Genomic DNA, 12,489 nt, shown 5'->3' with positions numbered 1-12,489 from the left:
TTTTGATTTTTTAGGTGCCATTTTCATTGATAGTCACATAGATCAGTATAAGGGGGTGATTGTACAGTTTAATTTGCATCCATGTGCATAAGATGTACATGGGATAGTGTATGATGCAGGTGTTAAAGATCTTTGACAAATCAGAATTGTTAGCTCTGACTCACTGACATGCAGAGGTGTCTGCATCTTGCTTCTCAGATCTTGGGGTTTGGAGGGGACCTTCCCAAAGCAGCCAGGTGACTAACAAATTGCCATGCTGTCTCCAGTAAGTACAAAGTTGTGGTGGTGTTGGAAGAAAGAACAGTGTGTGGAATGTTGGATGTAGGGAAGGTGGGAGAGTAAAGGTACTGTAAGGTTAAAGGACCCAGCTGGGGTTTAGGAGGCTTTATTTTGTACCAGGTGCAGTGCAATTGAAATGTGGCTTTACTGCCTTTAGGCTGAGCTTAACTTCAGGCATGGTTAGGCTGCTTTACTGTGTAGATCAGGAGTCTAAGCTACATTATTTAGGTTTTTCTCTTCCTTGCATCATTATTGTAGACCAGACTGAGGCAGGGCGGCAAAAAAATGTGATGTAGTCACCACTATGGTAGTATATTTTAAATTCCTGCGCTGAGCTAACTATGCTGGACCCAAATTAATTTCTGCAGAACTGGTTGAATGACGTCAGGACTTAAAATCTGTTAGGTCCCTGCCAGACTCCTGGTAAAGTCTACATGATGTTTAACAAACCAGAATTTCCAAGGTCAGTTTTTAGAATACCAAACACTTAGCCCTGTCTATATCATAGAAATCTACATTTGTAGACTGAAAGGCTGCATCTGCCACCATTTGCCAGAGAATTCCCTGACAAGCTCTTCCCAATCTCTTCATGTGTCAAGGTTACAAAGAGTAGGCACTTGCACCTGTGTATGTCTTTACATTTTTCTGGACCTTAATGTACACATCTAGATTCATTTCAATCGTGTGGTGGTGGTTTTGTGTACTCTCTAACAAGACCTAAATTCATTGTGCTCTCTGCCGCTTTCTACCATGGCCGAACCGCTATTCTTGTCCACTTCATAAATATATACTTGCCAGGCATCAATTTTATCTGAAGACTTGATGCAATATTTGCTTTACCCCTGCATTAGTTGCCTTCTAATCTTTTAAGGTTAGAACATGCATTTCATGCTTCCTGTAACTGAGATACATCCTCCAGTCTATGATGCATGTTACTTTACATAAATATGAATCTGGTCCAAGACTGAGCTGTGGAAAAAAAGATGTCTGTATTGTCTCTGTGGCTATAGAAAAAACCCTCTAGAGCAGTCTATTCCAGTTTCTTACTGGTACTTTTGTCTCTTTGTACTCCTTGCTTTCATTCATGCCTTGTGTCTGCTATAGTGCATTGTGTAAGTTTCTGAATTCTGAATGCAATAGTAAATGTTATTGTAGTTAACTTTAGCTTAGCATTTTAAAAATAGATGTCATTGAGTGCAGTACTGAAAGCAGAAGTTTATTCTTGCAGGATTGTGTGGATTTAACTTCTCAGGAGGAGCCATTTGACAGAAACTCCTCTAAGAGCGTATTGGTTTATATGATATGTAGCAAAACTGGGTTTACTGTCACCGTTTACATTTACTGTAGGAATGTGTTGTAAACAGAATGAACACAAGGATTGGTGGAGGAAGACTTGAGTTGGTAAATGTGGATTTTTTTCCAATTTTTACACAATTGTAAACAATCTATGTTTTAGCTGCATTTCCAGGGTCAGAAAGTTTCAGGTATGCCAAGAGGAAGTTAGTGGTAAATGTGTCTGTCTAAATGCTAATGTTTGGGAAACAGTCTCATGAGGAAAGAATGGCAATCATTACTAATCTAAAACTCTTGATTTGTTCAGAGGTATAAAACAGCCCAGATTTGGGGGGGGCGGGGGCGGGCAGGCAGGCAGTACTTATGAAAGTATCCTTTTTAAATTATTTAAGATTAATATGCTGGGTTATGTCTGTTAGTAATGACCCAGTCTTAAAAGACAAAAATTGAATTGACTTAGCTGTAGAATAGAGTAAGGCAAGGCATTAAAAAACAGATTTAAGAAAGTGCAAAGATTGATAAGGTGTAATTAAGTGTAATGAAGGGATGTGTTACCAAAGAAAGGATTTTAAAACTTGTTCTGTGCACATAGAACTATAACTAAACTTTAAGGAAAAAAACTTAGGCTAAACAAACCTGTAAATTAACCTAACTGGACAACTAATAATGCCTTTTTAAGTTGCATGTTAGTATATTTGAAATTATATTCACTGGGTCTGTTACAGTCCAGGCTGTGCTAAACTGCAACAGCCAGCCAAAACCTCCAACCAGTAGCTTCTATCTTAATGGACATAAAACTCCTTTTGGATGTTGAACCAATTTGATTGAACTAGTCATTAAAATTCCTACCTTTTTGTGTACAGTGGCCCATATGTCTTGGTGGTAGTTTTTAAAGCATCTTAAACTGACCACTTCAGTGGAACAGCTGTTTAAATACCTTTCCTTTTGACTGCAGAAGATCCTTTAATGGAAACAGGAGGATGCTTTAAGCAATTGATGCATTGGGTAGTGCAAATAGTCAAAAGAGGTGTTAGGCTTGGTATTTTCTTACACACTTTGGAGTCATGAGAGTTCATTCTCAGAGGCCTGGGGAAAGTGTTAAGTGTTGCTTTTAGGTGTTGCTTTTAGCAGTAAGATATAAACAAAAAATATTTCCTTGAAGGTAATTGATAAATAACTTTTACTAAATGCTAAAAGTCAACTTTGTTTCTTCTGTTCTTGTTTTCTCAGGCATTCTTTATGTATTCAAATTTAGATTTTGTGTAGTTGATGTATTTTGCGGAAGGACCTCCTAGACTTCCTGTTGGATAATTTGGTTTTAGGTCTTTTCAGGTTTTGGAAACTGTGGTCATAAATACCATTTTACACTCTTAGTATCAATTTGTAGTAAAAATCAGTTGCTCTTTATCTGTGTATAAATAATAAAAAGGAAGCTGTGAATCAGACTAGATGGTAATTATACAGATACTTGTGAACATGGAACTTTAAGTGCTAAAATAATTCCGTGATCTTCAGAGGGTTGTTTGTGGGATAGGAGCCTGATTATGTGGGAGATATACCAAACACGATTATCAAAAGCAGAGGAAAAAAGTATTTTTCTAGTTTGTATGCAACAATTCTTTGCAGCATTTTTTTTCAGGCAGTAAAGAAAAGTTAAAAGCCAGTATCTGTCTCATTAGGTGCAGTTCTACAGTAGTTTAAGCTGAGCTAAGTTGGGACTGCTAAAGTCCTGTATGATTTCGCATCCTTTATTCTGCATCACATCTTACCCTGAAATCAAGGAGCTGAACCATTGGGAAGTTAATCACTTTTTTAATAGGATTATTTTTCTGCTGATTTAACTCCCTGAACTGGCTTGTTACAGGACGTGATTAACTCAAATGCCTCTGTTAACCTGAGGGAGGGACTGAAAATGCTTATCTAGGGGCAGGATCATGGCAGTGAACAAACACCCAAGAATTAAGTCTTCACAGTGTTGGATATTGGCTGTTGTGAAAGCAGTACAATTAAAAATACATAATCAAAAGCCACATATCCTTGAACCGTGGTAACTGCAGATCTAAGCATGGAGTGCAGTTAACATGCAGTTTTCAAAGCTGGGATGGAACATTTCTGGCTATAGTTGAGCTAGGTTAAAAGTCAAGCTCCTTGTTCCTTTCACTGCGTGCTTATGGTAGATGTCCTCAAAGGTTTGATGTGTAACTGAATGCGTCTTTGCTAACACTCCCTAGTTCTGGCAAAATGGTCCAGACTGGAAATCCCAAGTGTTGATTTCTCCAATGTATCAGGCATGATTATTTGTGAAGGTGCAAGGTAATGAGGCCTTGTTTTGGCTCGAATACAGCCAGGTCACTGATTTGCCTGCAATGGAGTTTGACTCTCTGAAATGTGGATGGCTTTTATCCATCCCGGAGATGGATATGGACAGGAGGAGTGCTCACTTGCCTTAAGAAGTTGGGATTTTTCTTACGTATGACGTAAGGTACAAGCAATTCTAGGCAGTCTAGTTTAAAACCCTGATCCTATCACTATTTTCAATTCTGTAGAATTCCTGTAGGTTTTGTCTATATAACTGCATGGAGAACTTTATCTGCTGCTAAGTGAATATTTGCTAATTTAGGAAATTAGTATTTTTTTTCTGATAAAAGAATGAACATTTTATTACACTTCTTACACAGATTAGGAGTCCTGTATCAAACATACAAAATTAATGTAGAATTGCTATGATTCTGCATTTTATCAGCACTTATTTTTTCACCAGCTTGATTTGTTTCCGCCTTTCTGGGTTTATTGCCCTATATCTGCATTCATGAAATCAAGTTCCTGGAAGCCTTAACTGTTTCACTGCCTTGTCAGTTGAGTTTTGTGTGTCACATGGAAAGGTTTGAGATAACACAACTGAACTACTACTAAAAATAGCTGAGGAGTGCTTCAGTGGTCCATTTTACTTTTTCCTGTTTGAATGTCACTACTTTCAGTGCAGGACACTCTGTTTCCACAAATGCTGCAGTTGTTTTTTGTAGGGTGGTTTGGTTTTTTTATTGTAGCTGACATTAACAGTACTCCTGATAAGTATCTCTATCTAATTGAATGCAGAATAATATATGCTTGGTGGAATATTTGAGACAAGTCAATTGCACTGAAATGGAATATGGGAAGCAATGCTTACCACTGATGTGGACAAATTTGAATTAGTGCTTTATTGAATAAACAACATTTCAACTTTGGGTCATCTGCAGAGATAGTCTTAGGATATTTCAGCTTCAGTGCTGTCTTCTGTAAGCTGAAATATGTTTATGCATATCATTGTGGAAGAAATAACACCACTAGATCATTTCATACTGTGTTTTGCTTCTTAAGCCTGTATCAGTCAAACTATAACATGCAGTATTGCAAAGTCAGAATTTTGATGGACTTAGGGATGTAAAAATATTCATATGGAAATGTATAAATTTACTACTTCGAGCTACTAATTTTTGATTTTTTTTTAAATCAAGTTAATTTTATAATTTGGTTTGCTGTGGGACTTGATACTTGCCTTCACAGCTTTGCACTGAGCAAATAATGCTAAGAATGACTCAAACTAAATTGAAAACTCCTATAAAGCCCCTCCTACTGATTTTTTTTTCCTTTTCCCTTTCATGCATGACTGCTATTGCATGTCGGTTTAACAGTTCCACAACATTTTTGATCATTTGTCCATTTTATAAGTAAGTTTAATTTAAATTCTTCTAAGGGATATGCCTTGAGTTGTATCCTGCTAGTAGGACTGACTGTAGTCAGGTAGTGCTGAAAAATACTTAAAAATACAGTAGCTTTTTTAAAGGATCAAGTTGAATTGCGATGTATAACATAAGCAACTGTTGTATAGTGGTGCATTTGCAGAGGTTGACAAAAGCAAAGGGGCAGAACACTCCTAAAAATAAAGTTGATGTTCCTAAGCAACTCAGGCTTACTGCATTTGCCAGCCCCAGCTTTTTCTTGTCTTTTTTTAAGTCACTGTTTTGTACAATACTTCACTGGCAGCTTATCTTCATATAATGCCACTGTAAATGGTCTTCCAGTAAAATCCATTAATAATACCTTGGATTTGTATTCTTGGAACATCTGCTTTCCTTCAGGAGTGATGTGTGGTAATGATGCTTGTTAATTTTACTAGAAGTCATACCTCTGTGGTGTCTAATTACCTTCTCTTTCCCTTTAGAAGTCTGTGACGGCACCTTTGATAGGAGTATCAGTTCTCTCTGTCCTGTTTACTGTCTTTTTCATCTTCAGAGCTATGTATTGACCTAGATCCAATATTAAGAATTAAAATTATTTTCTTGAAATAATCTTTTAGCAATTGACAGAGGTTTTTTTAGAATTTTCTGTACAGTGAATCAGTCACACTGCACTATACAATACAGGATTGTATATTCTAACAGTAATTATCTAGCTAACTTGTAAAATTTCACAAGAAAGGTCTTTAGTAATAATTTACAGGTTATCATTACATCTCACGAAGGCAAGAATTTACTTGATCGTGTGATTTGGGACTGCTAACATCTGCCTGAAAATGAGTCAAGTTTGGAAAGTTAGTAAATAAGCTTTTTGGAGTACAGGTCAGAACCATATTTCATGCTTAATAAATAACTTCATATAATTTAGGGTTGTAACAAACGTGTTTTAAAGCTTGTCTGTATGTGATCATTGGATTGTAATTTTTTTTCATCTACTTTGTGCTAACAGTGTTAAATCTAGAAAAAAATTCTGGAGAGCATAAAGTAAGATATTCCCACAAGTCTTTTAAAAGAACACTTAAACCTATACTATAATAGTAACTGTTAACAAGTTGTTGTTCAATTTGGTAAAGCTTTTAGTATCAAAAAAGCTTTTAAACTCAAATAGAATGTCTGAGTGGAAAAAAAAAAAAGTGGTTTAAGGTAGTTAGTGCTAAAGCTACAGGAAGGAGACTGCAAGAATACACTGACAGATCAGAAAGTTAACAAATTATGCTTGAGTAACATGTATATATTGCTGCTAGAACTGTCATCTCCTAGCTTTCTTGTTAAATCTGTATGTAATGTGTGATACGAAATACTGTCCTGCATATACAGAATGACTCTTTGCAGTAACCTAGATACCTAGATTTGTTTGGCTGAAGTCTGCAATAGAAAAATTGATCTGAATTTACTTTTTCATCTTAAATTTCAGGTCAGTCAAACTGTTTAAAATTCATAGTGCAATAAATCTTCTGGCAAATTCAAATTTGTTCTAGTGTTTTGGAAACACTTACTTTAGTCCAGCTTTTTGCTGGATCACCAAGTATGTAGAACTTCTTGTGGCAAGAGTGCGTTATCTTACTGGGACAACTCGTTTTCAAAAAAAAAATAACAATTTTGTAACTCCAGCATAAAAACTGTGATTGGGATTATTACACTGTCAGAATGTTGTTGTTAGCTTGACTTTGTAGCGGGGACAGAACTTGTCAAATTCTACTTGTGATCTCTTATGTCTTCTTTTTAATTTTTCTAGGCTGCTGAATATGTCCCAGAAAAAGTGAAGAAAGCTGAAAAGAAACTAGAAGAAAATCCATATGACCTTGACGCGTGGAGCATTCTCATTCGAGAGGCACAGGTTTAGTGACATAGGATTACATTTCCTTATCTATGGTCCACTCACACTATTTGGTTCTGGAGTAAAATCAGCATATTCATTTACATAAATCATAATATTGTAAATGCTGTTTTGATTTTCAATTTTTAGAATCAACCTATAGACAAAGCACGGAAGACCTATGAACGCCTTGTTGCCCAGTTCCCCAGTTCTGGCAGATTCTGGAAACTGTACATTGAAGCAGAGGTTAATATTTTTACATTTTTTCTTATATAACATTTAATAGGAGTTTAAGTTTACACTTTCATAAGCATAAATAAGATAGGTACATAATATCTAGGGTAAAGGGGATTTTAAATATGCCTTGCCTTTATTTTGTAAAATAGGTACAAAGGAGTGATTAAAATGAATTCTAAAGTATTGGGTCTTTTATGAGTTGATGATTGTTGCATTATGGAATTGCAACAACATTAAAACCGTTTTAATGGTATTGGAGTGCTTTAGCCTTTTATTTACTTGTCGTGTCAATTTATTGCCTCCCGTGTCATTTATTTAGAGGACTTTTTTTTTATTTATACGTACAAACTTATTTGAATGGCTTTCTGTGAATGTTTGGATCTTTTAATTTTTTTGCTTCCTTAGGGAATTGTTTCTGTGAACAGTGTTTTCAGGGAGGGTGTGGGATGGAAGCTGACTTCTAGAATGGAATGCTGGGAAAATGCATTAGCACAACTCATTAGCTTCTAAAAATCCCAACAAAATTGTGATTGTTTACATAACTATATAAAACTTCGCATTAAGTGCATTGATCATTTAAACAGTCTTTAACGACATGCCATGAAATGCACTGAATAATTGGATATTTTTAAAAAATTTTCTGTAGCTGATATTTAATACTAATACACATGCTTTTTGTGGGGATCTTCTAGCTGCACATTTTTCTTGAGACAGATCTTCTACATGCTAAATTACGGGGGTGGAGACCTGTGTTCTGTAGATGAGAAATGAGATAGCTATTTTTTTCCCATTTTATGTGAAAATTGCCTGAGCAGCAATCTGAGTGGCCAAACTGCATTTTATAGCTATCATATCTTATTTTACATTAAATTACGTATCCAAGTGTGTTCTGGCAGTAAATTTTAAAGATTTTTAAATAAAATTGGGATCGTGGTAATCTAACAAATTTTTATATTGCAGTTTATAGTAAGATGTTATAGTGTAATCTAAATTTAATATTACCTAATTAAATATCATAGAATTTTCACTATTTTGTTTCCAGTAGTTTGTAGGAGTAGTTGGAATGTCTGTGATTGGACATATTTGGGATGTTGTGAATGCACTAACACATACAGATGTATATTTTCCTCTTGGGACCCTGCAGCCAAATCCATTAGCCTCTTGTACCCTGCAATGTTTGCTACAGGATCTAGTCTTTAGAATCTAATTTAGTTAGATTACATTAAGTTATCTGGTTTCTGTGCTTATTTAAAACCTTTATCTTTCCCATGCCTGAGATTTAAGAGTTAAATAAGACCACCTCAGAAAGCCTGTACTACATTGTAGGTCTTTCAGCGTAAAGTACTATTATCAGTGTAAAGCTTCTTGTCTGAGGCTTCTTGTCTTGAACCACATTCAGAGATGAATTGCCAAACATTACCTCCCTTAATCCATACCTTTTAACTAATTTATAAGTAGTAGTATTTAGAAACGCTAACAGTGGCAAAGCTTAAAACAGGTCTAGGGTGTAATTTTTTACGTGCTCCTTCAAGGAAGGAAGATCAGCCTCTACCCAGCAGGTATGGTAACCAGGTAACACAAGGTAAATTTGAGAAGGAAAGAATTGGCATAAAGATCATTAGCTCATGTGTGTGTGTGTGTCTGCCTGTAACTACACTTCAAAGATAAGAGAAATTGAGTATATGATTCTGTTATCCAAAACAATGGAAAAACATGAACTGTAGAGTTCTGGTAGAGCTTACACTTGAAAAGGGTTGTATTTGAAAGAAATGTAAGAAGTTACTTTTTAGAAATTTATCTATCATCTTAGGCAATTTTTTTAAATACCAGTTACAACTTAAATTTTCAGCTTTTCTGGTTCCAGTAATTTCTGTCAAAACTCACATAGTGACCAATTTAAAAAGCAATGTGATTATCTCTGCCTCTTTTAGTATGTGTAACCATTTATAGCTATAAGCTGAAATAACTTACTTCCAAATTCCTCTCTAAAAATATATATTCACACAATTGGGTACTGTTGTCAGTGTTTTAAGTTGCATATCATATGTACAGTCCCATCTGAGAGTAAATTCAAAATGAAATGTTTTCTCAAATGTTCTTTTAACAGCTTGGTTGAATATTAATCAAGACTTCAATTAATTTTGTAAGGCTATCTGAGATAGAGGAATTGATTTGAGGCTTCTTTTATTGCAGCCTCAAGATGTACAAGGAACATAGGGAAGGTATTTTCCAAAAGCTTTTTTCCGTGGAAATCTTAGTAGTCTCCTCCTGCTAGAAAGTTTCTCTTGGATAGTTCAGAAGTATAGATCTTTCCAGCCTTGAGTTGGGAAAGTAAACCTGTGGTAAATCTTTAGTATTGTTTTTGATTTACTGTCACTGCCTTGGTATTTAAATCTGAAAATTGCTAAATCTTCAGTCATCTGTAAGCTGGTTGTCAAAACAAGCATATCATTTTTCTCTTTAATGTGATAATGTTTGGTCTTTACATCACAGACAAAAAGGGAGAGGAAAGTGGTGGGGGGTTCTGGCAGGTTGTCTTTCAGTAGAGAATTTTGTCCTCTGAATGACATAAATCTGAGCTAAATATCATTCCATAGTGTTATTCTATTATTGGAAGATGAGCTAGGGTGAGGGTTATGATTATGGCCTAACAAAGAAGGAAGTAGCCCTTTAACAGCTGTATTCGTTATAAAATTGTTAGAAACTTCTAAATTTCCTTTTCCCTAACTTGAGGAATGTGTTCTTTTTAGTCACTTCCAATTTTCAAGTAGAAATCCTTGTTCATAACCAACATGAACAAAAACTTTCCTTGCATATGCCCGTTCATTTTGTAATGTAAAACTTCTAAGTGCAAGCCTTACTGCTGTGATTACCTCTTGTTTTAATGCCAGTGTTTGTTCAGGTCCCTGACTCCGTTTTCCTTTTTGCGTATGACTTTGTTCCCTAGTAGAACATAGTGTAAAGCAGTGCTCACCACTTCATCTATCATCTAACTTACTGCTATTGATACACAGACTGTGCTGAAGTAACTGAATACTTCATGTTTCCATTTTATGTGCCAAGCACCAATTTATATGCTCTGGCCTCTCTATTATGACTGATTTGGTAGTCAGTAGAACATGGAAATTAGTTGGGAAGAGCATGCTTTCACAGCTTGTTAATGAGAACTCTGCTATTAAAGTTTGAATTGGTCAAACGTTTTGGATTCTGTCACTGGTTCTTATTTCTTCTGACATTCAAAGAAGCAGTTGCAGGACACAGAGATAGTAGAATTGGATGAAACAACTCTCAGCTCACAATGTTTTTGGGTCATAGCATTTGAATGCTTAAGACTTGTGAAAATAGAGTTTCATTTAGGGAATTTAACAGACTGTGTAGTCTATTTTTGATACGTGTTTTAGCAAGTAAAATAGTTAACTTGCTATTCTGCATCTACTAAAATTTAGGAAGTGGTACAGTAATGACACTCTTCTTACTCAGACTCTTGTTTTCTCTAGTTGCTTAAAGCACATTTTTCTCTTGATACCTTTCCCATAAAAATCTGCTTCCAGAAAACTTGAATCAATTCACATCAGTGCCTCTTTCACAGTTTTAAAAAGGAGCATGTAAGTCTCCCACATGTGCCATAATGTTAAATTCATAGATCACATGATCTGGATTCTAGCCTGCTCTGCTGATTTGCTGTGTCTTCTTGGGTAAGTTATTTAACCTGTTTTGCCACTATTAAAAGATACCTACCTACCTCACAGGGTTGTTGTGAGGCTCACTTAGTCATTAAAGTGCTTTTGGCATCTGGCTAAAAGGTGCTACAGAAATGTAAAAATAAATCCTGATGTAATATACCCTATGATCCCATAGACCCAGCTGTCTATTACTATTTCCTTTGTCTCTTTGTTTGAACCATCTTTTAGATACAGAAAGACTTGATAATGCTTTTCATGCACTTGAAAGAGCTTTTACTTTACCAGCGTTGTAAATGTTTCAGTAGTTCTGAAGCAAGCATTTGAAGTTGCCACCTTTTTCTCTGCTAGTTTCCTTTGAGAAGTCACCAGGTTGAAAATCCTCTTAAGCACATTATTAAACTTATGTTCATGTATTTGCAACATTTTTTATGATCCAAAGAATTTTTAATTCCAGTTGCTCTAAGTGGAAACTTTAATCTGTAATTGCCCTGAATGTTTCAGGCCAGTTCACACCACACCTTTTTACCTTTTTCATTGTTGAGTTTATTGCATTATATCCTGATCACTTTGAACTGTTGTTAGTAGGGGTTGAAAAGTTGCCATCATTAAAGATTTAAAAATCATAAGCACAAGACAGTTGTGACAAATACCCCAATCCTAGAAACAATAAATACAAAGCTAGTAACATGCGTGTAAAGTGTTTGGCTGTTAATATGTATTTTTTGTCTTGCGAATTTTGCAAGTAAGACTCTTTGTGTTATTGCTTGTTCTAAAGAAATGAAACTAGATATATTTGTTCAGGTAACTTCTATTTGATATGAACACTGAATTTTAGATGTCTCAGTAACAAACCAGATGCTGTATGAGGATTCAGAGGGTGGGACCAAAGCTTAGGGTTGATTGTTTTGCATTTCATCATATGCAGTACATCAGTATCTTTAATTCATGTAATTCACACTGGTGTGGATACTAGTCAGAATGTATCATTTAACGTACTTGTATATGAAAAATGTAAATAAAACCATTTAGAAAAATGATTGTTTTTGTTTAAAATGTTTGTGTTTCTTCAAAGCATTTTCTTCCCCTGTTTTGCTTTAATCTGGTTCTGAGTTCAGAAAAAAATTGTTATACATACCACCAAAATTCTTCTGCTTGGGGAAATATGGGAACTGACTTCTGTCAGGATGAAGTTGGAGAGATCAGAAGTCAAAGTAGAATAGACTTCTTGGCTGAGATTCTGTTTAGTTATACTTTCAACTGAAAATATTGTATATATCACTAGCTGATCTTTGTTGATTTCTTAATGGGAGACATACTCATTATAATCCATGCCCACCCTGCTAGTCTGCCACATTTCTCATAGTGAACTTCTGCTTTTGAGAAACTGCTGTACAGGTGCCCT

General features: G+C 35.4%; 1 protein-coding gene across 4 annotated transcripts in view; it reads left to right on the top strand.

Moving 5' to 3' along the window:
* The window catches only part of CSTF3 (cleavage stimulation factor subunit 3), a 51,356-nt gene that overhangs the window by 2,754 nt on the left and 36,113 nt on the right, over nt 1-12,489 (top strand). For 3 of the 4 annotated variants that reach the window (XM_054828748.1, XM_054828746.1, XM_054828747.1), the window contains exons 2-3: nt 7,087-7,188; nt 7,318-7,413. In XM_054828748.1, the coding sequence (XP_054684723.1) occupies nt 7,087-7,188; nt 7,318-7,413 (198 nt within the window). Of the gene's footprint in view, nt 1-7,086; nt 12,112-12,489 lie in introns of those variants that run through there. The other variant, XM_054828750.1, reaches the window with a different exon arrangement.

This window comes from Grus americana, chromosome 5 (assembly GCF_028858705.1).
Source record: "Grus americana isolate bGruAme1 chromosome 5, bGruAme1.mat, whole genome shotgun sequence".
In the NCBI taxonomy this organism is placed as follows: domain Eukaryota; kingdom Metazoa; phylum Chordata; class Aves; order Gruiformes; family Gruidae; genus Grus; species Grus americana.
The sequence above is the reverse complement of the archived record's forward strand: the minus strand, read 5'-3'. Positions and strand labels throughout refer to the sequence as shown.